Source organism: Lagenorhynchus albirostris, chromosome 19 (genome assembly GCF_949774975.1).
Source record: "Lagenorhynchus albirostris chromosome 19, mLagAlb1.1, whole genome shotgun sequence".
In the NCBI taxonomy this organism is placed as follows: domain Eukaryota; kingdom Metazoa; phylum Chordata; class Mammalia; order Artiodactyla; family Delphinidae; genus Lagenorhynchus; species Lagenorhynchus albirostris.
The window spans coordinates 11348747-11370799 of record NC_083113.1 but is presented as its reverse complement, the minus strand read 5'-3'; the positions used below and the strand labels follow the sequence as shown (position 1 = coordinate 11370799).

At 47.8% G+C, this 22053-nt stretch overlaps 1 protein-coding gene across 1 annotated transcript in view; it reads left to right on the top strand.

Moving 5' to 3' along the window:
- Nucleotides 1-21891, top strand: part of RELB (RELB proto-oncogene, NF-kB subunit) — a 29653-nt gene extending 7762 nt beyond the window's left edge. The window contains exons 5-12 of the mRNA XM_060132064.1: nucleotides 8013-8170; nucleotides 9516-9607; nucleotides 9788-9919; nucleotides 11479-11583; nucleotides 16558-16773; nucleotides 17590-17658; nucleotides 17797-17874; nucleotides 21076-21891. Coding sequence (XP_059988047.1) covers nucleotides 8013-8170; nucleotides 9516-9607; nucleotides 9788-9919; nucleotides 11479-11583; nucleotides 16558-16773; nucleotides 17590-17658; nucleotides 17797-17874; nucleotides 21076-21461 — 1236 coding nt within the window. The 3' untranslated portion in view covers nucleotides 21462-21891. The remainder of the gene's footprint in view (nucleotides 1-8012; nucleotides 8171-9515; nucleotides 9608-9787; nucleotides 9920-11478; nucleotides 11584-16557; nucleotides 16774-17589; nucleotides 17659-17796; nucleotides 17875-21075) is intronic.
- Nucleotides 21892-22053: the final 162 nt, after the last annotated feature.

Here is a 22053-nt window from a genome sequence, read left to right as displayed (position 1 = left end):
TATCTGTGTAAGTGTGCAGATAAATATAAATACATACAGTTAATACAGAAAAAATTTTAAATGAAGCCATCCCTTAGATACTGATGTGGAAGTATCCATCTCCATGATATATTAATTTTGTTTAAATTGAGGTGCAGAATTTTGTGGGTATTATACAGTTGACCCTTGAACAACATGGGTTTGAACTGGGCGGGTCCGCTTAAACGAGGATTTTTGGGCCTCTCACTGTTGTGGCCTCTCCCGTTGTGGAGCACAGGCTCCGGACGCGCAGGCTCAGCGGCCATGGCTCACGGGCCCAGCCGCTCCGCGGCATGTGGGATCTTCCCGGACCGGGGCACGAACCCGCGTCCCCTGCATCGGCAGGCGGACTCTCAACCACTGCGCCACCAGGGAAGCCCAAACGGGGATCTTTTTCAACAGTAAATACGATCCCCAGTTGTTGGAATCCCCCCAGGCGGAACCGCAGAAACACGGATACTGAGGACCAGTTATAAGTTATAGGTGGATTTCCCACTGCAGGCAGGGTCGATGCCCCAGCGCTCCCTCCCCCACTCCCCACATTGTTCAAGGTAAACTGTACTACCGTGTGTGTCAAAAAGAGGGGAAAATAAGATTTTCAATTGGTATTTGCGTACAGAAACTCTGGAAAGGAAAACAAATACAGGTGAATTCTTTTTTGGAGGCAGTGCTGAATGGATAAGGTACAGACAAGATTTTCAACTATACCCATCTTTATTTTATTTTATTTTTTATTTTATTTTTGGCTGTGTTGGGTCATCGTTGCTGCGCGGGCTTTCTCTAGTTGCAGCGAGCGGGGGCTGCTCTTCATTGCAGTGCATGGGCTTCTCGTTGCGGTGGCTTCTCTTGTTGCGAGCCCAGGCTCCAGTAGTTGTGGCTCTGGGGCTTAGGTGCTCCGCGGTATGTGGGATCTTCCTGGACCAGGGCTCGAACCCGTGTCCCCTGCATTGGCAAGCGAATTCTTAACCACTGTGCCACCAGGGAAGCCCTTTATTTTGTTTTAAAATTTTGAATCATATGACGTGGATCAAAACGTTCAAAAATATGAAGAGTCATGTTAAATTAACATAATTTAAATTATTAAAATGAACAAAAGTCCCCCATTCCTGCCTCCAGGTTCCCCCCGCCACCCAGAGGTAACCATTGTTATCAATATCTCATGGAGCCTTTCAGGAGTATTTTATGATTAATGATTATACAGGCAAATATATATATACGTATATACTATCCCCCTTTTTTACATAAAGGGGAGCGCGTGTGCGCATGTGTATATAAAATGTGTGGGGTTTTTTTGTTTTTTGGGTTTTTTTGGCTGTGCCACGCAGCTTGCGGGATCTATTTCCCCAACCAGGGATCGAACCCAGGCCAGTGGAAACATGGAGTCCTAACCACTGGACCACCAGATTCCCTTCCAGAAGTTATTTGAGTGACACACATGAAGGAAATAATAGATGAACTGAGTCGTTCTCTACAGCCCTGCTTGTAATAGCGGGAAACAGAAAACAACCAAAATGTCCACCAATAGGAGACTTGCACAATATAGTATCCTATGTCCACACGGTGGGATGAGATGGTAAAGAGAATAAGGCAGCTTCAGTCATGCTGATGTGAGCTCAGCTCCAAGATACATTCTTAAGTTAAAAAAAACACATTTTAGGTGGTTAAGACTCTACGCTTCCACTGCAGGGGGCACGGGTTTGATTCCAGGTGGGGGAACTAAGATCCTGCAAGCTGTGTGGCATGGCCAAAAAATAAAAGTTAAAAAAAAAAAACAACTTCTGGAAGTGGGATTGCCCGGCTGTTGCCAAATTGCCCTGCCCGGGGGGTTGCATGCATGACTGTCTCTCCCAGTGATTTCTGAGAGGCCTGGTTCCTGTGCCTTTCCAATACGGAGACTTCATGTGTTTCTGGATCTTTGCCCAAGTGTCCGTGGACCCTGAATTATGTCCTCACCATCCCACCAGCCCTGGATCCCGGGCTCATCTGCTCCCTGACCTCCAGCTTCCTCCCTGGTGACCAGCTGTCAGTCTCCTCCAGATTTCCCCATACAAGACCGCCAGAGGGGTGCTGTTAAATTACACATCTGCTCCTCTCCCCTGTTCAGAATCCTCCTTTGGCTCCCTAGCACCCTCAGGAGGAAACCCAAGATCCTCCCTGAGCCTCTAAGACCTTTCATGGTCCGGCTTCTCCTGCCCATTCCCATCCAGCCCTCCTCACTCACCACCATCCAGCCACCAGCCCTTTGCCTGTGCCATTCCTCCTGCCTGGAGTGCTTTCCACCTGCAGCCTGGTCACCTCCTATTCACCCGTGAGGCCTCAGCCCACCTCAGGGATGCCATCCCTGACCCCGGCCCCAGGTCCCAGCTCCCTTGTGTGAGATCTGTTTCCCTCTCCTCTTCCTCAGTGGGATTTGTACTCAGAGCTTTACTTGGGGGATTAGCAGAGCAACCCTGTCCTACCCCAACAAGTTTGGATTTTAGGGTCAGAAAGACTTGGGCTTTGGTCCTGGCGCTGCCATTTACCAGCTGTAAATGTAGGGCAAGTCCAGTGCTTCCTTTGGCCTCAGTTTCCTCATCTGTAAAATGGGGATGAAGCTCCTGCCCCCACAGGACACTGTGAGGAAACCAGGGAGATGGCCCAGCACTGGTGTGCAGGACCCCTTACTCAGACAGGTGGTTGTAGTTGTTACTGGATTTGGCTCCAGGCGTTGTGGCCAGAAGTAGCGTGTTAGCGGGACATTCTGGTGAAAAGAACGGTTTACTTTGAAACGTATATTCCATCACTGGCTTTTCAGGAATGGGCAAGTGTGGTACGTTAAGGGGCAATTTTGTAGCCCCTCATTTATCTTTAAGCATTTTGTCTGTTTTTCCAATTTGATAAGGGATATTTTTTCAACTTTATGTCTCAACTTTTTTGGAAAAATTTTAAGCCTATGCAAAGTAGACAAGGATAGCGCAATGAACACCCACATCCTTTTGCCGCATTTGCTTTATGCCTCTCTCTTGGTTTATTTTTTTGGCCATGCCGCGAGGCTTGTGGGATCCTAGTTCCTGGACCAGGGAATGAACCCGGGCCCTTGGCAGTGAAAACACAGACTCCTAACCACTGGACCGCCAGGGAATTCCCAATGCCTCTCTCTTTTTTTTTCTTTTTTTAAAAATAAATTTATTTATTTTATTTACTTTAGTTTTGGCTGTGTTGGGTCTTCGTTGCTGCACGCCGGCTTTCTCTAGCTGCGGTGAGCGGGGGCTACTCTTTGTTGTGGTGTGTGGGCTTCTCATGGCGGTGGCTTCTCTTGTTGTGGAGCACAGGCTCTAGGTGCACAGGCTTCAGTAGTTGTGGCTCACGAGCTTAGTTGCTTCGCAGCATGTGGGATCTTCCTGGACCAGGGCTTGAACCCATGTCCCCTGCATTGGCAGGCAGATTCTTAACCACTGCGCCACCAGAGAAGCCTGCCTCTCTTTATATAGACATTTACGGAGGAAGATTTGAAAGTGAGTCAGAGATATGACACTTCACTCAAAATGTTTCAGCCTGTATCTCTCAAGAGCCATGACTTTTTTCTACAATGTAGGACCTTGTCTAATCACAATGCTGTTATCACATTCTAGAAACGTAATATTCATGCAAGAATATTATCTAAGATTAAGTCCATAGTCTAATGATCCCAGCTGACCCCAGATATCCTTTATACCTCTTTCTTTTCTTGTCTGCTTGTTTAAAATCCAGTCCAGGATCACGTGCTGCCTTTAGTTGTCAGGTGTTGCTATGGTCTGAATGTTTGTGTCCCCCACCCTCCAATTCATATATTGAAACCCTAACCCGGAAGATGATGGGGAAGGTCCCTTCCACCATGTGAGGTCACAGTGACACAGTCTGCACCCAAAAGAGGCCCTCACCAGAACCCAATCGTGCTGTCGCCCTGATCTTGGGCTTCCAGCCTCCAGAACTGTCAAGAAATAAATTTCTGTTGCGTGTACGCCACCCAGTTCATGGTATCTTGTCACAGCAGCCCAAACAGAGGAAGACAGGTGTCTTTGGTATCTTTTGACTTGGGTTCATTCCTCAGTCTGTCTTTGCATTTCAGCACAGGGACATTTATGGAGGACAGGAAAGGCGTTTTGTAGAATGTCCCACATTCCGGATTTATTGGCTGTTTCCAGATTAGATCAGGTTATTCATTTTGGTGGGAATACCCCAGCGGTGATGCTGTGGGCCTCTAAGAGTCTCACATCATGGCCATGGGGTGGTAGTTTAATATCTGATGCTGAGTCGGAGCCCGTGGTGAAGGTGGTGTATTAGTCAGCTCGGGCTGCCATAACAAAGTACCACAGACTGCGTGCCTTGAACCACAGGAAGTTACTGTCTCACAGTTCTGGAGGCTGGAAGTCCAAAACCGAGCTATTGGCAGGGCTGGTTTCCTCTGAGGCCTCTCTCCTGGGCTTGCAGACGGCTGCCTTCTCGCTGTGTCCTCACTTGGTCTTCCCTCTGTGTCAGCACTGGTGTGTGTCCAGTGTCAGCAGTGTCAGCACACTCTTTGTGTGTCCAAATTACCTCTTCTTATAAGGCCATGAGGAGACTGGATTAGGACCCACCCTAAGGCCTCATTAATTTACTCACCTCTTTAAAGGCTCTATCTCCAAATACAGTCACATTCTGAGGTACTGGGAGCTAGAGCTACAACATATGAATTTTGGGGGCGTGCAGTTTAGTCCATAACAGGGAGTGACCACCATTGAAAAGGTATAGCTTTCTCTTTGTAATTAATACATTACCTGTGGGGTGATATTTTGAAGCTGTGTTTTCCCCAACTTTTTATTTCTAAGTCTTTCCAGGCAGTTATTCTAGCTTTGTGTTGGTTTTGATTTCAAAGAGTTAGAACAATAAATGTCCAACAATAAGGGGTGACCTGACTCCGAATTTCGATTTAGTATTTTCATCCCCATCTTTTAGAGGAGGAAACTGAGGCTCAGAGAGTGTAAGTTACTTGCACAAGGGTACACAGCAAATTCATTGTAGTAATTACTGCCATTTACTAAGTGCTCTTGTGTGCCAGGTACTTAGTACCTATTTTACAGATAAGGATGGTAAGACCAGAGAGGTTTATCACCAGGTAGAGCCTGGTTTGGTACCAGTTCTGACTGACTTCAAGGCCTAACGTCTATCCACAATCTTGCATGACATCTCAAAGATGAAAAGCTTTCGTGACTCCCCTGGCGGTCCAGTGGTTAAGACTGCGAGCTTCCACTGCAGGAGCCGCGGGTTCTATTCTTGGTCAGGGAGCTAAGGTCCCACATGCCGCATGGTGCAGCCAAAAAAAAAGGGATGAAAAGCTTTCAGCCTTGCAGAAATCTTGCTTTTCAGAATCTCCTAATGTTACATCAGGGAGCTGGTTAAACTAATGGTTTTAACCCATCTGACTCAATGAAATTTTTCTACTCAATATAAATTGTCTACTCATAATCATCCCTGAAATCCATAACGCCCCAATTTTAGTATGAAGGAGAAATAAAAGGAAAATTATACAGCCTATACAAGCACATTTATTTCGGTATGTAAATGCTCGGGCACAGCCTCAGGGAAATGAAAACAAAGTAGCAGTTGCTTTGGATTTCATTAATACAGCAGCATGAATGCAGCCCGACCCAGCGTGCGGACTTGGCGACTTAAATGCCACACGTCCAGCGTGGCCATAGGTGACAGGATTTTCCAAAATGGTGAACGATTGGGAATTCCCTGGCAGTCCAGTGGGGCAGCAAAAAAAAAAAGGCCACCAAAGTGGTGAACAATTCTCAGTTCAAATGAAACCAGTCTTCTCTCAATTAACATGGTGACTGCAGTCCTTGAAAATTAAGTGTATTTGAAAGTTATGGGAAAAAATACTGTACATGTAAAATGGAAGGAGGTTCTGGGTTCTGACCAGTTAAAACAGGTTTGTCACTGATGTGAATGTTGGCGGGACATTCAGAGGTCTTGCAGGACTTGTGTGGGACTGTCCTGGTATTGCAGGCTGTGTAGCATCTGTGGCCCTGTACTGCCTGCTGTGGGTCCCAATCCCAGTGTCAACCAGAATTGTCCTCAGTATCCCAAACGCCCCCTAGAGGGCAGTACTCCCTCACTGAGATGCACCTGCTCATTGCATTGTATAGGCACCAGCTTTACACATTCGGAGCAGGCTTTTGTGGTTCTTTCATGCCAGTTAGGGCCCTGTGAGTGACCCAGGAAAGCCAAGCGGCCACGTGGGTCTGGGCCCCGTCTCAAGGGGCTAGTTTCTATCTGCTGCCCCACGTGGCTGCTGAGTAGAAGTCCTGCCCCAGTTGCCATAACTTCCCTTTTAAAAAAGAGAATCTGGAAATCTGGAATAACGTGATGTCTCATACTTTTAAAATGTAAGCTCCAAATTTTCCCCAACTTTTTAAAAACATTATTTTATTGAAGTATAGTTGATTTACAATGTTGTGTTAATCTCTGCTGTACAGCAAAGTGATTCAGTTATACATATATTTATAAATATATATATTTATATTTACATATATATATATTGTTTCATGTTCTTTTCCATTATGGTTTATCACAGGGTATTGAATAGAGTTCTCTGATATACAGTAGGACCTTGTTGTTTATCCATCCTATATATGAGATTGCATCTGCTGACCCCAGACTCCAAGTCCTTCCCTCCCCCACCCTGCCCCAACTTTTTATTCTGAAAAAAAAATCCTTTAAATCTTTTTTTTTCTAGGTTTTTTGTTTGTTTGTTTCATTGAGGTATAACTGATATACAAACAAGGCATGTATTTAATGTACGCATTTTGATGAGTTTAGGTGAAAAAAATTTTAATCTCCAGAAAAATTAAGAGTACCATAAACACCTGTGTACCCTTCACCTATACGTACCAGTTGACATTTGGCCCTATTCGCTATATCTGTCACTCTCTCTCCATACACACAAACACACACATACACGCGTGCACAGCGCTCACACACACACAAATACACATTGTGTTTTTTGCGGACCCATTTGCAGGTAAGTTGTAAATATCATGTTATTTCATCTCTACATACTTCAATGGGCATCTCCTAAAAATAAGCTCCTGCATGTCTAGGACACTCATTACCATCCCTAGGAAAATTAATAATATTCCATAATATCATCTAATATACAGTCCATACTTAAATTTCCCAATTGTCCCCCAAATGTGTGTTTTATAATTGTTCCCCCCCAATCCAGGATCCAGTCAAGGATCCTATGTTGCATTTGGTTATCATGTCTCTGTAGCCTCTCTCCTCTTCTTTTTTTGAAATTGAGTTATATTTAATCAAATCTTAAGTGTATAGCTCTAGGAATTTTGACAAATATATATATATATATATATATATATATATATATATATATATATATATATATATATATACACACACACACACACACACACACACTGTGTAACTACCAGCCAGGTCAAAATACATTTTTTGTTCTCTTTTAACCCAAAATATGACACCCGTATTTTTATTGTCTTTCATGTCTGACCAGATGACCACAGTTTGGGCTTTTCTGATGTTTCCTCCTGATTAGATTCCGGTGATGCACTTCTGAAGGGGCTGTCATAGAAGTGACGTGTCCTTCCCAGTCCATCCCATCAGGGGATGCCTGTGTTACTTTGGCCCCGTAGTGGTGACACTGACCTTGATCATATGGTTAAGGTGGTGTCTACCTGGTCTCTCCACAATTAGTATGTTATCTGTGGGCTGTGCTTGGAGACCTTGTGTGCATGCAATGTTTTTAAAGTCAAGTGGCGAAAGAAGGCACATCTGTGGGGCAGCTCTCATGTTATGAGGCCCCCAGGTTGGAAGCCTTTGGTTTAGGATCCTGGAGGGGTCTTCAGCAAACATTCCTCCATCGTCGGGGAGAGGGGAGGGGCGGGGAGCTACCAAATGAGGCTTGGATGGGTGCAGGTGTTTGCAAAGGGACCCCAAGAGCACCTGTCTTCCTGCAGCTCCGGGATTGTGGAGGGCTGCGGGAGGTGGAGGTGACCGCGTGCCTGGTGTGGAAGGACTGGCCTCACCGCGTTCACCCTCACAGCCTCGTGGGGAAAGACTGCACGGACGGTGTCTGCAGGGTGCGGCTCCGGCCTCATGTCAGCCCCCGGCACAGGTACCTGAGCCCTGACCCCTCACCCTTGGTCACGGAGATTTTGAGGGGCTGAGGATCACCCCGGAAAACCTTAGGAGCAGAGGCAGCTTAGCCAGACTCTCCCCACTGCATTTCCTAGATGGGGAAACTGAGGCCTGGGGGCCGTGGAGAGTCTTACCTAGGCCTGGAACCCTGCCGCACACGCATTCACACGCATTATATTTATCCCCATTTTGTAGAGGAGGAAACTGAGGCTCAGAGAGGCGAAGGAGCCCAGATAGCCAATGGCAGAGCTGGAATTTGACTGCAGACCTGACTTAGCTGCAAATCCCATTCTTTCTTTCGCTTTACAATTTATATGCTTTTAATTTAAAAATTTAAAGGTTCAGAAAGGGTATGCAGTGAAAAATAAATTTCCTTCCATCTTTGGTCCTCTGGCCACCAGTGCCCCTCTCTGGAGGCAGCTAAAGATATGCTAGGAATTTATATTTTTTTCCTTCCCTTATGAATGGTAGCAGACATTTGCACCTTGTTTTTATGTTCCAGTACATCTTAGAGATAATTCCCGTCAGTACAGTTAGCGCTGTCCTGTCCTTTTTATTGACTGCATAGTATTCCAATGTATGGATGCACACAATTAATTAAGTCCCTATGAATGGGCACCCACAATGGTTCCAATCTCTTGTTGCTCTATCACTAACTGTGCTTCAGTGAACAGCTTCACATATATACTCTTTCTTCTGCAGGATGAATTACTAAAAATGAAATTGCTGGCCCCAAGTCTGTGCATTTATACTTTTAGTGATTTATAAACTTAGTGAAAATGTCAGCGCCATGAAAGCAGGGATTTTATCTCTTTTGTTCCCTGCTGTATCCCCCAGTGCCTAGCACAGTCCCTGGCACACAGTAGGTGCTCAAGAAATATTGGTAGAATGAATGAATACTGCCATGTTGTCCTCCAATATGTGATTGCTGGGGCAATTTACAGTCCCGCCAGCAATGGGTGAGAGTGCCTGATTCTCCACAATATCACCGGCAGAGGGTATTGTCAGATGTTTTGATCTCTGCTGTTTTGATGAGTTTTTTTTAAAATTGGCATCACATTGCTGTTTAATTTGCAGTTTTCTTATTATAAATGAGGTCAACAGGTGCTTTCCTGTGGTAAAGATAAGTTCTCTCAAGAATTCTCCACACCCCTGAAAGGTTTGAACCCCAGTCCCCTCCCAATGCTGGGACCCCTGGGCCTGGGGTCTCCAGCCTCTGAGACTGTGAGCCCTGAGACAGCATCTACCAGAGCCGTCCTGTGGGTTAGGGCGATACTTGCCCCCTCAGGATTACCCCCCTTCCCCCCTTCCCCCCGACTCAGCTTTAACAACCTGGGCATCCAGTGTGTGAGGAAGAAGGAGATCGAGGCGGCCATTGAGCGGAAGATTCAGCTGGGCATCGACCCCTACAATGGTGAGTCCCCACGCCTAGCCCCAGCATCCTGTCCTCTCAGACCCCTCGCCCCCTCTGCCACCCCTGTCCCCTCGCCTTCTCCAGTATCCGCCATCACCACAGCCCCATCCCTTCCCTGTCCCCCATCCCCCACCAGGGTCTCCACCCCCCACACTCAGCCTTCCCATATCTCTCCTGCAGCTGGGTCCCTGAAGAACCATCAGGAGGTGGACATGAATGTCGTGAGGATTTGCTTCCAGGCCTCATACAGGGACCAGCAAGGACAGATGCGCCGGATGGACCCTGTGCTCTCTGAGCCCGTCTACGACAAGAGTGAGTCGAGGGTGCTGTTCCATTAGGGTTGTCTTTGGCCGCAGGTACCAGAAAGCCCCACATACAATGGCATGAACAAACAGGGAGTTCTTCTTTTTTTCTCAGTTATTAAGGCTGTTCCTGTTGATTCAGCTGCTCAGCTATATCAGGGTGCTGGTTCAGCAGCTCTGTGATTCTCTTGGGCTTTCCCTCATGGTCAGGAACTGGCTGCCACAGCTCCAGACATCATGTCTGTGTTCAAGGCATGATGGGCAGTGACACCCTGTGTGGTGTGCAGGCTGTACACTGCCCAATTCTAAGGGTCAGCATTTACTAGGTAGCCTCTGGGAATGGGGCTTTCTGGTGTTGCAGAATGCACAACCAGGACAACTATACTAGGTAGCCCTTGAGAAGAGGCAGCATGAGTAATAATCTCTCTCTCTTTCATACAGAAAATAATATATTCCTCAGAATCACCCTGGTAGACATCTCCTTATGTCTCATTGGCCAGAACTTGGTCCCACGGCCACCCTTAGTTGCAAGAGAATCTGAGAAAGCAAGTATCTAGGTTTTTCATCCTCTGTAGAGAGGTACAGGTATGGAAGAGGAGATTGGGAATGGCTGTTAGATTTTAGCCAGCCTGCAGTGACTGCCACAAGCATCAAAATGGGCAGGGGTATTAACTCAATCAGGACTTTTATGGGTGCAGGGGATAGAATCCCAACTCAAATAAGGAAAAAAAGAAGAATTTGTTCCATTAACTAAAAATATCCAGAGGTAGCACAGTGCTTCAGGTCTGGCTGCATCCAGGTTCTCAGTGATGTCATTAGGGATCTCTTTCCATCTCTCAGCCATGCTTCCTTTATGTTAGAGTCACTCTTGGCAGGACCCTCCCATGCAGGGGCAAAATAACTGTACGCAGCTCTAGTCTTACATCCTACCAGCATGACACTTCTCCCCTGCTCCCAAAGAGAGATTCTCTTACTCAGCATTTTTGCTCAAAGTCCCAGGGCTGTCTCTCATTGGCCTAGTTTTAGTCATGTCCTCCTCTCTGACTAATCAGCTGTAGCCAGAAGGAGGTGATGCTGTGATTGGCCAGGTCTAGGGCAAATGATCACTGCTGAGCTGGGAGTGGGCTCCGCCCTACCCAATCCCCATGAATGAGGTGGGGGGTGGTTCCTTAAAGGAAAACTGGGGGGGCTGTTAACAAAAGAAGGGCCAGGACTGCTAGACTGGCAAAACAACATGTGTCCACTACAAGTTTCAGGCCATTAGCCCTCATCTAAGACTCATCCCTGACTCCTGACCCCACCAACCCCTCCCTGAGGTCTGAGGGTCTCCCTTTTGGGCAGACACTCACCGGACCTCAGCACGGAGGACTCATGATCGTCCATTAACCCCTCCTGCCTGGGCATCTTCTTTTTCCACCTGGACCACAGGTTCCAGAAGGATCAGGCACCCTGGCTTCTCCATTCCCCACCTCTCCACACCCCAGGGTGGGCACCCATGGGGTACCTGGTAAGGGTTTGATGACTGAATTCTCGTTTTTTCTGTGTGCCCCTTCCTCTCCTCTTTCCCAGAGTCCACAAACACGTCAGAGCTGCGGATTTGCCGAATCAACAAGGAGAGCGGGCCGTGCACGGGCGGCGAGGAGCTCTACCTGCTGTGCGACAAGGTGCAGAAAGGTGAGGGGCCTGGGGCAGCGAGTGGGCCGAGTGGGATCTGCCGGCTTGCAGGGGCAGCTGGGGAGCCCGGAGGAGGAGAGGGTGAAGAAGAGCCAGTTAACCAGGGGAGCCGAGTGGAAGGGTCCAGAGCTTTGGTTTTGGAGGCAGACAGAAATAGCCCATTGATTCATTCACTCACTGAGTCACTCGCTCACCTGCTCACTCATTCATGAACAAAGAAGGAGGCACAAACAAACAGTGCTGGCCTGCGCTGTGTACCTGGCAGGCCTTGCCATCATGAGTTCCGGGGGGACTCTGGTATTAAAATCGTGGAGGTGCATAAATAAGTGCTTTATGACAGTTGGATCAGGGCTACGAATGGAGAAAATGGACGATGTTTCCCCATCTGTTCAAATGTCAAAACCCTTTTTCAAATAGGGTTTTTGGGTTTTTTTGTTGGATTTTAAAAAAATTTCTTGGCCCGCGGCCCCTGCATTGAAAGGGCGGAGTCTTAACCACTGGACCAATTAAAAACAGGATTTTTTTAAAAAGAAAAAACAACCCAGGATTGCCTGGGGGGGGAGCTTTCTCTTTTTTCTTTTTTTAATATTTATTTATTTATTTGGCTGCGCTGGGTCTTAGTTGCAGCACGTGGGATCTTCGTTGCTGCATGCGGGATCTTTTTTTTGTTTTTAATTCCACATTTATTTATTTAAATTTTATTTATTTTTGGCTGCCTTGGGTCTTCGTTGCTGCGCGTGAGCTTTCTCTAGTTGTGGTGAGCGGGGTCTCCTCTTCATTGCGGTGTCCACGGGCTTCTCATTGCGGTGACTTCTCTTGTTGTAGAGCACGGGCTCTAGGCACGCAGGCTTCCGTAGTTGCAGCACGTGGGCTCAGTAGTTGTGTCTCACGGGCTCTAGAGCGCAGGCTCAGTAGCTGTGGTGCACGGGCTTAGTTGTTCCGTGGCATGTGGGATCTTCCCAGACCAGGGATCGAACCCCAGGCCCCCTGCATTGGGAGCATGGAGTCTTAGCCACTAGACCACCAGGGAAGTCCCTCTCTTTCATTGTATATATCTTTTCTCTATCCTTTGTATCTTCTATCATGTGACTCTATTATAAATAACATCACCACCAACAGAAGAGCAAACATTTGCCTTGCTCTTTTTTTTTTTGCGGTACGCGGGCCTCTCACTGTTGTGGCCTCTCCCGTTGCGGAGCACAGGCTCCGGATGCGCAGGCTCAGCGGCCATGGCTCACGGGCCCAGCCGCTCTGCGGCATGTGGGATCTTCCTGGACCGGGGCACGAACCCGTGTCCCCTGCCTCGGCAGGCGGACTCTCAACCACTGCGCCACCAGGGAAGCCCTATCTTGCTCTTATTTTATTTTAATTTTTAAAAATAAATTTATTTTATTTATTTATTTTTGGCTGTGTTGGGTCTTCGTTGCTGCGCGCGGGCTTTCTCTAGTTGTGGCAGGTGGGGGCTACTCTTCGTTGCAGTGCGTGGGCTTCTCATTGCGGTGGCTTCTCTCATTGTGGAGCACGGGCTCTAGGCGCGCGGGCTTCAGTAGTTGCAGCACGTGGGCTCAGTAGTTGTGTCTCGCGGGCTCTAGAGCACAGACTCAGTAGTTACGGCACACGGGCTTAGTTGCTCCGCGGCATGCGGGATCTTCCCGGACCAGGGCTCGAACCCGTGTCCTCTGCGTTGGCAGGCAGATCCTCAACCGCGGTGCCACCAGGGAAGCCTATCTTGCTCTTATTAAGTGCCAAACTCTGTCCTAAGCACTTTGTATGCGTCATTTATTCAATCATCTAATTGCCTAACAGTTCTATGAGGTAGATTCTCTTATTCCCCGTTTACAGATGAGGAAACCGAGGCAGAGAAAGATTAAGTAACTTGCTCAAGGTCACAGAGGTAGTCAGGTAGAGACAGGATTTGAATCCAGGTGGTCTGTGCTTCTGGGAGGAAAAATAAAGAAAGGGAGTTGAAAAAAAATCAGGAAGGTGGTGAAAAAGTAGTATCTGGAGATAGATAATGCTGAGGAAGGGGATAGAGAGAGATGGCTGGAGGTGTTGTGGGGCCTCCACAACACCTGTGTTGCCATGAGAATCTGTGTGGCCATGAGAGGAAGAGTGTTCCAGCAGAGGGAACAGCAAGTGCAAAGGTCCTGTGGTAGGAGCAGGCCTAGTTGTTGGAGGAACAGTGAGGCCAATGGGGCAGGAGGGCAGTGAGAGGGGAGGAGGGGAGGAGAACACGCTACAGCCTCAGGAATCCGCCCACAATCCTTTCTCAGGTTGTATGGTTATATAGTTAACGTCTATCTCCATCCCCACCCTCCCGCCACTGGGTTGTCTGGGCAGGACCTGGGAACATCCTGGTGAGCAGCTGTGTCCCCAGAACCACCCAGTCTAGGGCCAAGCACACATGAGGTTCTCAGGGAAAAAAAACACAAAAACCTTTTTTTTTTTTCCTGATTCTCTCTCTCTCTCTCTCTTTTATTTTTCTTTTTTTCTGCAAGGTTTACTCTTAAAACAAAACATTTTAACCATTTTGAAGTGTATACTTCATTGACATTTAGTACATTCCCAAGGTTGTGCCACCACCACTCTCTAGTTCCGGAACATTTTCATCACCCCAGAAAGAAACCCAGTACTCTTTAGGCAGTGACTCCCTATTCCCCTCTTCCAGCCTCTGGCATCCACCAATCTATTTTCTGTCTCTATGGATTTACGTATTTTGGACATTTTATATAATAGAATCATACAATATGTGGCCTTTTATGTCTGGATTCTTTTACTTAGCGTAATGTTATGAAGGTTCATCCATGCTGTAGCAGGTATCAGTGCTTTGTTCCTTTTTATGGCTAATATTCCATATATGGATAGATCCCATTTGGTTTATCCATTCATCAGTTAATGGGCATTTGGGTTATTTTCACCTCTTGGTTATTATGAATAGCGTTGTTTTCGACATTTGTGTATAAGTTTTTGTTTGAACACCTGTCTTCAGTTCTTTTGGATATGTACCCAGGAGTGGAAGGTTCTTATAAGATTTTGAATGAACGAGCAAATGGTTATTGGGTGGCTCCTCTGTGCTGGGTTCTGTGCTAGGCAGTGCTGGGACACAGCAGTGACAGAGAAAGCCCCAGCCTCTGCCCTCACACGGCTCTCAGTTCAGAGGGAGGTAGGGAAAGAAAGACAAATTACAAATGTGAGTAATGCTGAGAGGGAAGAAGACAAAGTGCTGAGATTGAACAACAGGAAGTCCAGACATGGTCCGGGCATCTGGGAAGGCTTCCCAGAGGAGGTGATATTTGAGCTGAAATCTGAGGAATGACAAGGAGGCTGTTAGGAGTCTGGGAATTGGGGTCAGGGCAGGGAAACTGTTCCTGCCCTGGGTGAATGATTCGAGGTACATGTGAGTCCTGTTCCGTTACTCACTCACTGACTGATCTCGGGCAGGTGACTTCACCACCCTGAGCCTGTTTCCTCATCCCTAAAATGAGCTGGTGTTAGGATGAGATGGGATCCCACGTACCTAAAAACTACACTACAGAGAGTTAGCATTTACTGAGGATTTCCTGAGTGCCAGACCTGGAGTTAGTATTTTGCATAATACTAATAAAAACTATCATACTTAACATGGACTGAGCACCTCTTATGTTAAGCCCTCTTCTAAGTCCTTTTCTTGGAGTGACTCATTTAATCCTCCTAACAACTCTTGTGAGGTGAGTACTATGACTTTCCCTCTTGAGTGTGAAGAAACTAGGCCCAGAGATATCAGTAACTTCCTCAAGCTGTAGCAGCTGGTGGTGAAGAGCTCTAGCCTGCCTGGATCCCCATCTTGGCTCCACCACTTGCTGACTCTGTGACCTTGGACAAGTGACTTAACCTCCCTGTGCCTTTGCTTTCCCCTCAATATAATGGACTTCCTAAAGGTAGTTTTTTCATAGGATTTTTATGTGTCTTAGAGGCAAACCATGTCTGTCCAATACATATAAAGCCTCAGTATATGGAGTTAGTGTGATGAGAGGCAATGCAATAAGACAAGAAAAAGAAATAGTAGGCAGAGTAGCATACTGAATCCCGACTATTCTGCTACCAGCTGTATGACCTTGGGTTAGTCTCTTAAACCCTCCAAACCTCGGTTTCCCCATCTATGAAGTGGGTGTCTAGAAAAGAGTTAACATAGCAGGTCTGAGACTGTTAGCGTTTGGAAGCCCAGCTTACAAGGTTGACCCTTGGCTGGCTTTTGGGAACTTTGAGAGGGCTCCTACCATTCCCTGACTGTGAAGAGTGGCTCACTGTACCTAAACCGTACAAACAATATGGTTTGTGCAGATCATTTGCTTTCCTTCTGGGAGTCTGGAATTTTGATATGTGCCAGTTAGAGGTAGCCTACTTGACCAACTCCCAGTAAAAACCCTGGGCAGTAAGTCTCTAATGTGCTTCCTTGGTAGAAGCATTTCATGTGTGTCGCCACTAGGGGCAGCAGTGTGCGGTGTGCATGTTCTGTGTGAGTCCCCTGGGGAGAACTCTTGGAAGTTGGCACCTGGTTTCCTCTGGACTTCGCTCCAGGCACCTTTCCTCTTAACTGCGCGTGCATATGTCTTTTTCCTGTAATAAATCATAGCCATGAGTACAACTATATGCTGAGTCCTGTGAGTCCCGTTAGTGAATCACTGAATCTGATGGTGGTCTTGGGGGCCCCTGATAAGGTGGAAATATTAAGTCTACCTGCCTTTTGGATTGTTAAAGGATTAGATGAGTGTGTGTGTGTGTGTGTGTGTGTGTGTGTGCGTGCGTGTGTGTGTGTATGTCAGTGACTGGCACATGGTAGGTGCTCAACAGAAAGTTAGTTGCCACTATGATTAGTTTTATTATGACTAGTTTTATTCTTAGAAATATTGGTGTTGATTTTGGGGGAGGCTGAGTGAGTTGGGTCTCTGGTGGACCAGTGTCCTGGCTCAGCTGACACCCCCACTTTCCTGCCAGAGGATATATCGGTGGTTTTCAGCAGAGCCTCCTGGGAAGGCCGGGCTGACTTCTCCCAGGCCGACGTGCACCGCCAGATTGCCATTGTGTTCAAGACACCACCCTACGAGGACCTGGAGATTGTTGAACCTGTGACAGTGAATGTCTTCCTGCAGCGGCTTACTGATGGGGTCTGCAGTGAGCCTCTGCCCTTCACATACCTGCCTCGGGACCATGGTAACCAAGGCCACCCAGGGTGACCCACCGCCCCAGAGACTAGGTCTTTGGTCTTGCTTGGGGTGACCCAAAGGGGAAAGGGGAAGAGGCAGAAGTAGAATGCAGGCTCAGAGTTGCACAGACTGGGGTTCAAATCCTGGTCTGCTGCTTACTGGCTGTGAGATCTTGGCTTCTCCTAGCCTCAGACTCCTCCTGTGCAAAATGGAAACAATAATAGTACCCATTTTATGACATTTTGGGACTGTTTAATCATTCCTCCCCTCAGCACGCCTGCTCGTGCCTGGCCCTCGCTGGGTAGTGCTGGGAACGTAGCGGTGACTGAGACAGCTCCAGCCCTACCCTATGAGGCTCATAGTCTTATGGGGAGAGGGGGCACAGATCCATTCCCATACAGTGACAACCAGAGTGGGCAGGGCTGGGATTGGAATTGCTTACAGAACTTGGATTGCCCAGAGTGGGGCACCTGACCCAGCCTTAGGGTTCAGGGAGAGCTTCCTAAAGGAGGGGATGGCTGACCTGAGAATGGGAGGATGACTAAGCAATTCTCCAGGGAAGTGGTAAGAGTTGAGGAAGAGTGTTTTAAGCAGTGGGAACAGCAAGTGCAAAGGCCCTGAGGCAGCATAGTGCCTGGGACGTTCCAGTGTAGCTAGAAGTGGATTTGGGTTTTATTCTGATTAAGATGTGGACATCTCTATGCACTGTTTGGGCAAAAACCAGAACAGCATAACAACTTCCCAAATGGTCTCTATAATTAATTCTTAATTAATTCTTATTTTTAATGGATTATTTTGTATGCCTCTGGTATCTCCTAAACAGACAGCTACGGTGTGGACAAGAAGCGGAAACGGGGGCTGCCCGATGTCCTTGGGGAGCTGAATAGCTCTGGTGTGTTCACTCTGCCCCTTTTCACATCCCTCTCCAGGTTACTGGGAGGGGATGACTGACCCCACTGCCCTGGCCCACCCCAGGTTGGGGAGGAGGGGCTGTTGGGATCCAGGGGTCCTGATCTCTGTCTTCCCTCAGACCCCCATGGCATCGAAAGCAAACGGCGGAGGAAAAAGCCGGTCTTTCTGGATCACTTCCTGCCCGGCCACAGCTCAGGTGGGTCCTGGCTCAGTGCAAGCCCCTGCCCGCAAGGTGGGCTGAGGGTGAGCTGCATCCCTGCTTTTCTGGCCTTTTCAGGTCCCCCAGGAGCTCCTACTAGGGCAGTGCCTTACCACTTAGCCAGCAACATAAAGTGGAAAGAATAGTGGTTCTGGACACGGTCTGGAGGCTCTGATCTCCGCTGGGCCATTTACCTGCTGTGTGACCTTCATCAAGTTGCTCTACCTCTCAGATCCTCAGGGCTCCTCTGAAAAGTCTCACCACATACCTACCTCATTGACCTTTTAAAATTTAATGTACTTATTTTTACAGACACTATATAATCACATAACTGCTTTGTGTGTGCTTACTCACTTAATCTGGGTAATCACCCTGGGGGGGTGGGTGCTGTCATCTCCCCCCACGCCCCACCACCATTTTACTGGTGAAGAACTTGAGGCCCAAAGAGGTGATGTCTCTTGCCCAAGGTCACACAGCCAGTCTGAGGTGGGGTGGGGAGCTGCACCTGGGTATAGGTTTAGATTAGTGATGACATGTGAAACCAGTAGTAGGGAGTAGACGGTGGATAAATGGGGGTGGTGTCAGAGCCAGCCAGCCTTGAATTCAGCCACCCTCTGGCCTCTTCTACCGCGGCCTTCGTCTCAACTCACATGCCAGCCTCCAGTTCCCATGAATTCTAACCCTGTCTGGCTGCCATCCAAAGCCCCCCCACTCGCTGACCACTAGCTCTAAGAATGCTGTCCCCAACACCCCAGCTACCCCACGGCGCCCAGCTCCCAGCCAGCTGCCAACCACTCAGAGTCTGCTGAGCCTGGACCACTCCAGCCAGTCCCACCTTGAAGGTTTCAGTTATCACCTGTTGTCCCCGCAACCCACTGTAACCAATGCCCAACAGCTCTGCCCCTAGAAACCCCCAATCCTAGTCTATTTCATCAACCTTCGATTCCCAATCCCCAAAGCCTCTGCTTATCAGCCACCTGTCATTCATCCACTTGTTCTATCACCCCGATTTCCCAGTGTCTAAAGTTCCCCTCTCATCCTTGTGGCAAAGCTGCCCTGGCACTAGAGTGTGGTGGTTAGGAGCATGGCCTCCGGAATCAGACTGGGTTTGAATTTGAGGACACAGTTTAGCCACTGTATGACCTCTTTGGGCCTCAGTTTACTTAACTTGCAGATGGAGACCCTCCCTCTTAGGGTTCCTTCCAGAATTTAGTGAGGTCACATCACACAGTTATTTAGCACAGTGGCTGACATACAGTTGGTGCCCAGGAGATGTTAGGAACTTGCCAGAAAGCAGGAATGCCACCTGCATTTGTTTAACTGCATTTGATCATGTTTAACTGCCTTCATAGCAAAACCCCAAATAACAGGCGCTTCAATAGGATAGAACATTATTTCCCCTCTCACATAAACACAGTCCAGAGGTAGGTGGTCCATGGATGGTTTGGTGGCCGCATGATCATCAGAGGCCCAAGCTCCTGCCATTTTCAGCTCATAGTTTCCACCTCATGGTCCAAGGTGGCTGTTGCAGCCGCAGCCATCACGCCCAGATTTCAGCCAGCAGCACTTAGTCACATCAAGCTACAAGGGAGGCTAGGAAATAAGAGTTCCAGCAGCGCAGCGTCTCTTTCTGAGACAAGTGTAGTCAGCCTTTGCTGGTGAGGTTTGTCTTGTCTCAAAAAGAGAGACTCTCCCACAGTGACACTTACCATTTTACTATACAATTTTGGGGCTTGTGACTTCTCCCTTGGGTCTCCCATGGTGTGGATGTTTCACTTATCGGGTTGTCTTTATTTTTGGGGGGGGGGCTTTGGAGCCTCCTCTTCTTCCTCATTCTTGGGGAAAACTCCCTAGCACTACAGGAGCATGGTTTCTACCCTGCTTCTGCAACTCACCTGTGGACTGCAAGTTATTTTGCCTGTTTGCTTATTAAATGAGAATGATCCTAGTTTTAGTTTTTTGAGGAACCTCCAAACTGCTTTCCACGGTGGCTGTACCAATTTACACTTCCACCAACAGTAGGAGGGTTCCCTTTTCTCTACATCCTTGCCAACATTTGTTATTCGTGTCTTTTTGATGATAGCCATCCTGACAGGTATGAGGTGCTATCTCATTGTGGTTTTAATTTGCATTTCTCTAATGATTAATGATGTTGAGCATCTTTTCATGTGCCTTTTGGCCAACTGTAATGTCTTCTTTGGAAAAATGTCTGTTCAGGTCTTCTGCCCATTTTTTAATTTTAATTTTTAATTTTTGATGTTGAGTTGTATGAACTGTTTATATTTTGGATATTAACCCCTTATCAGTCATATCATTTGCAAATACCACATGACCCAGTAATTCCACTCCAGGTATATATTTTTTAAAAAATGAAAACACTAATTTGAAAAGATACATGCACCCCAGTGTTCATAGAAGCATTATTTACAGTAGCCAAGAAATGGAAACAACTTAAGTGTCCATCAATAAATAAATGGATAAAGAAGATGTGGTACATATACACAATGAAATACTACTCAGCCATAAAAAAAAAAAAAGAAAATTTGCCACTTGCAGCAACATGGATGGACTTGGAGGACATAAGCTTAGTGACAGAGAAAGACAAGTACTGTATGATACCACTTACATGTGGAATCTTAAAACAGAAAAAAGCTAGTGAATATAACAAAAAAGAAACAGACTCACAGATACAGAGAACAAACTAGTTGGTTACCGTAGGGAGAGGAAAGGGAGGAGGGACAAGATAGGGGCAGGGGATTAAGAGGTACAAACTACTATGTATAAAATGAATAAGCTATAAGGACATATTGTACAGCACAGGGAATATAGCCAATATTTTATAATAACTATAAGTGGAGTATAACCTTAAAAAATCGTGAATTACTATGTTGTACACCTGGAACATATAATTCTGTACATCAACAAAATTATTGTAACAAAAAATTACCAAAAAATTGTAATTATTTTGTAATTACAAATGTTTTGTATTTTGTAACTTTGTAATTTAAAAAATTATTGTAACAACAACAAAAAAAGGGAGATAGAGAACGGTGATAGTCCCTACTCAGAGTTTCTTGGCATTTTAAGAGGCCACACCGATAAAGCATTTAGCAACAGAGGGGGCATTTGAGTTAGGGCCTGGCCAGAGGTCGACCCTAAAAGCCCACCATACTTTCTTCTTTCTTCTCATCCCTGCAGGCCTGTTCCTCCCGCCATCAGCGCTGTTGCCAGACACAGACTTCTTCCCGGGCACCGTATCCCTCCCAGGTCTGGAGCCCCCCTGCGAGCCGGACCTCCTGGACGACGGCTTTGCCTACGACCCCGCTGCCCCCACGCTTTTCACCATGCTGGACATGCTGCCCCCAGCGCCACCACTCACCAGCGCTGTCGCGGGCAATGGGGGTGCAGGGGCCGCGGTCGGGGAGCCCCCCGGCACTGAGCCACTGACGCTGGACTCGTACCAGTCCCCGGGCCCCGGGGACGGAGGCACTGCCAGCCTCGTGGGCAGCAACATGTTCCCCAATCAGTACCGCGAGGCGGGCTTTGGGGGCAGCCTCCTGTCCCCGGGGCCTGAGGCCACGTAGCCCCCGCGGCGCTGGAGGAGAGGCGCTGGGTGGGGAGGGAGGTGGAAGGGGCCGTGCGAACCCAACCAGGATATCCAGCACCCCCCATACCCTTGGGCGGCCCTTGGTCAGTCTTCCGACGTTCTCATCCTTCTGAATCGGACATCTTCAGCGCTGGCGAGAAACTCCGTAGCATCGGTTTCCCCTGAGCCCATTTTACAAGTGAGAAAACTGAGTCTGGAGAGGAAAAGGGGCTTGCTTGGCTCTCAAGCGCTCGCTTGTTAAAGCTGCTGCCTCAGCCCTCACAAGCGGGGGCACCTTCTCCAGGCGGATTCTGTTGTGTACATATGGGAGGAGGGTGCAGATCCCCCGCCCTCCGTCCCCAGGCTTGAAGGTGGGGGGTAGGTTGTTTGTTCTGAGTCTTCCCAATAAAGATGAGATTTTGAGCCTTGGGGGGGTCTCTTCTCTTCTCCGCTTGAGAAACACCCGCGGCCCTTACGTTCAAAGTCTCCAGGATCTCCTGACACACCGCTTATCTCCTTCAAGCCCCGCCCCTCCCTCCTCGCCCGAATGTAGGCCCCGCCCCTCGCGTGAGCGGAAGCACCGTCCGCGA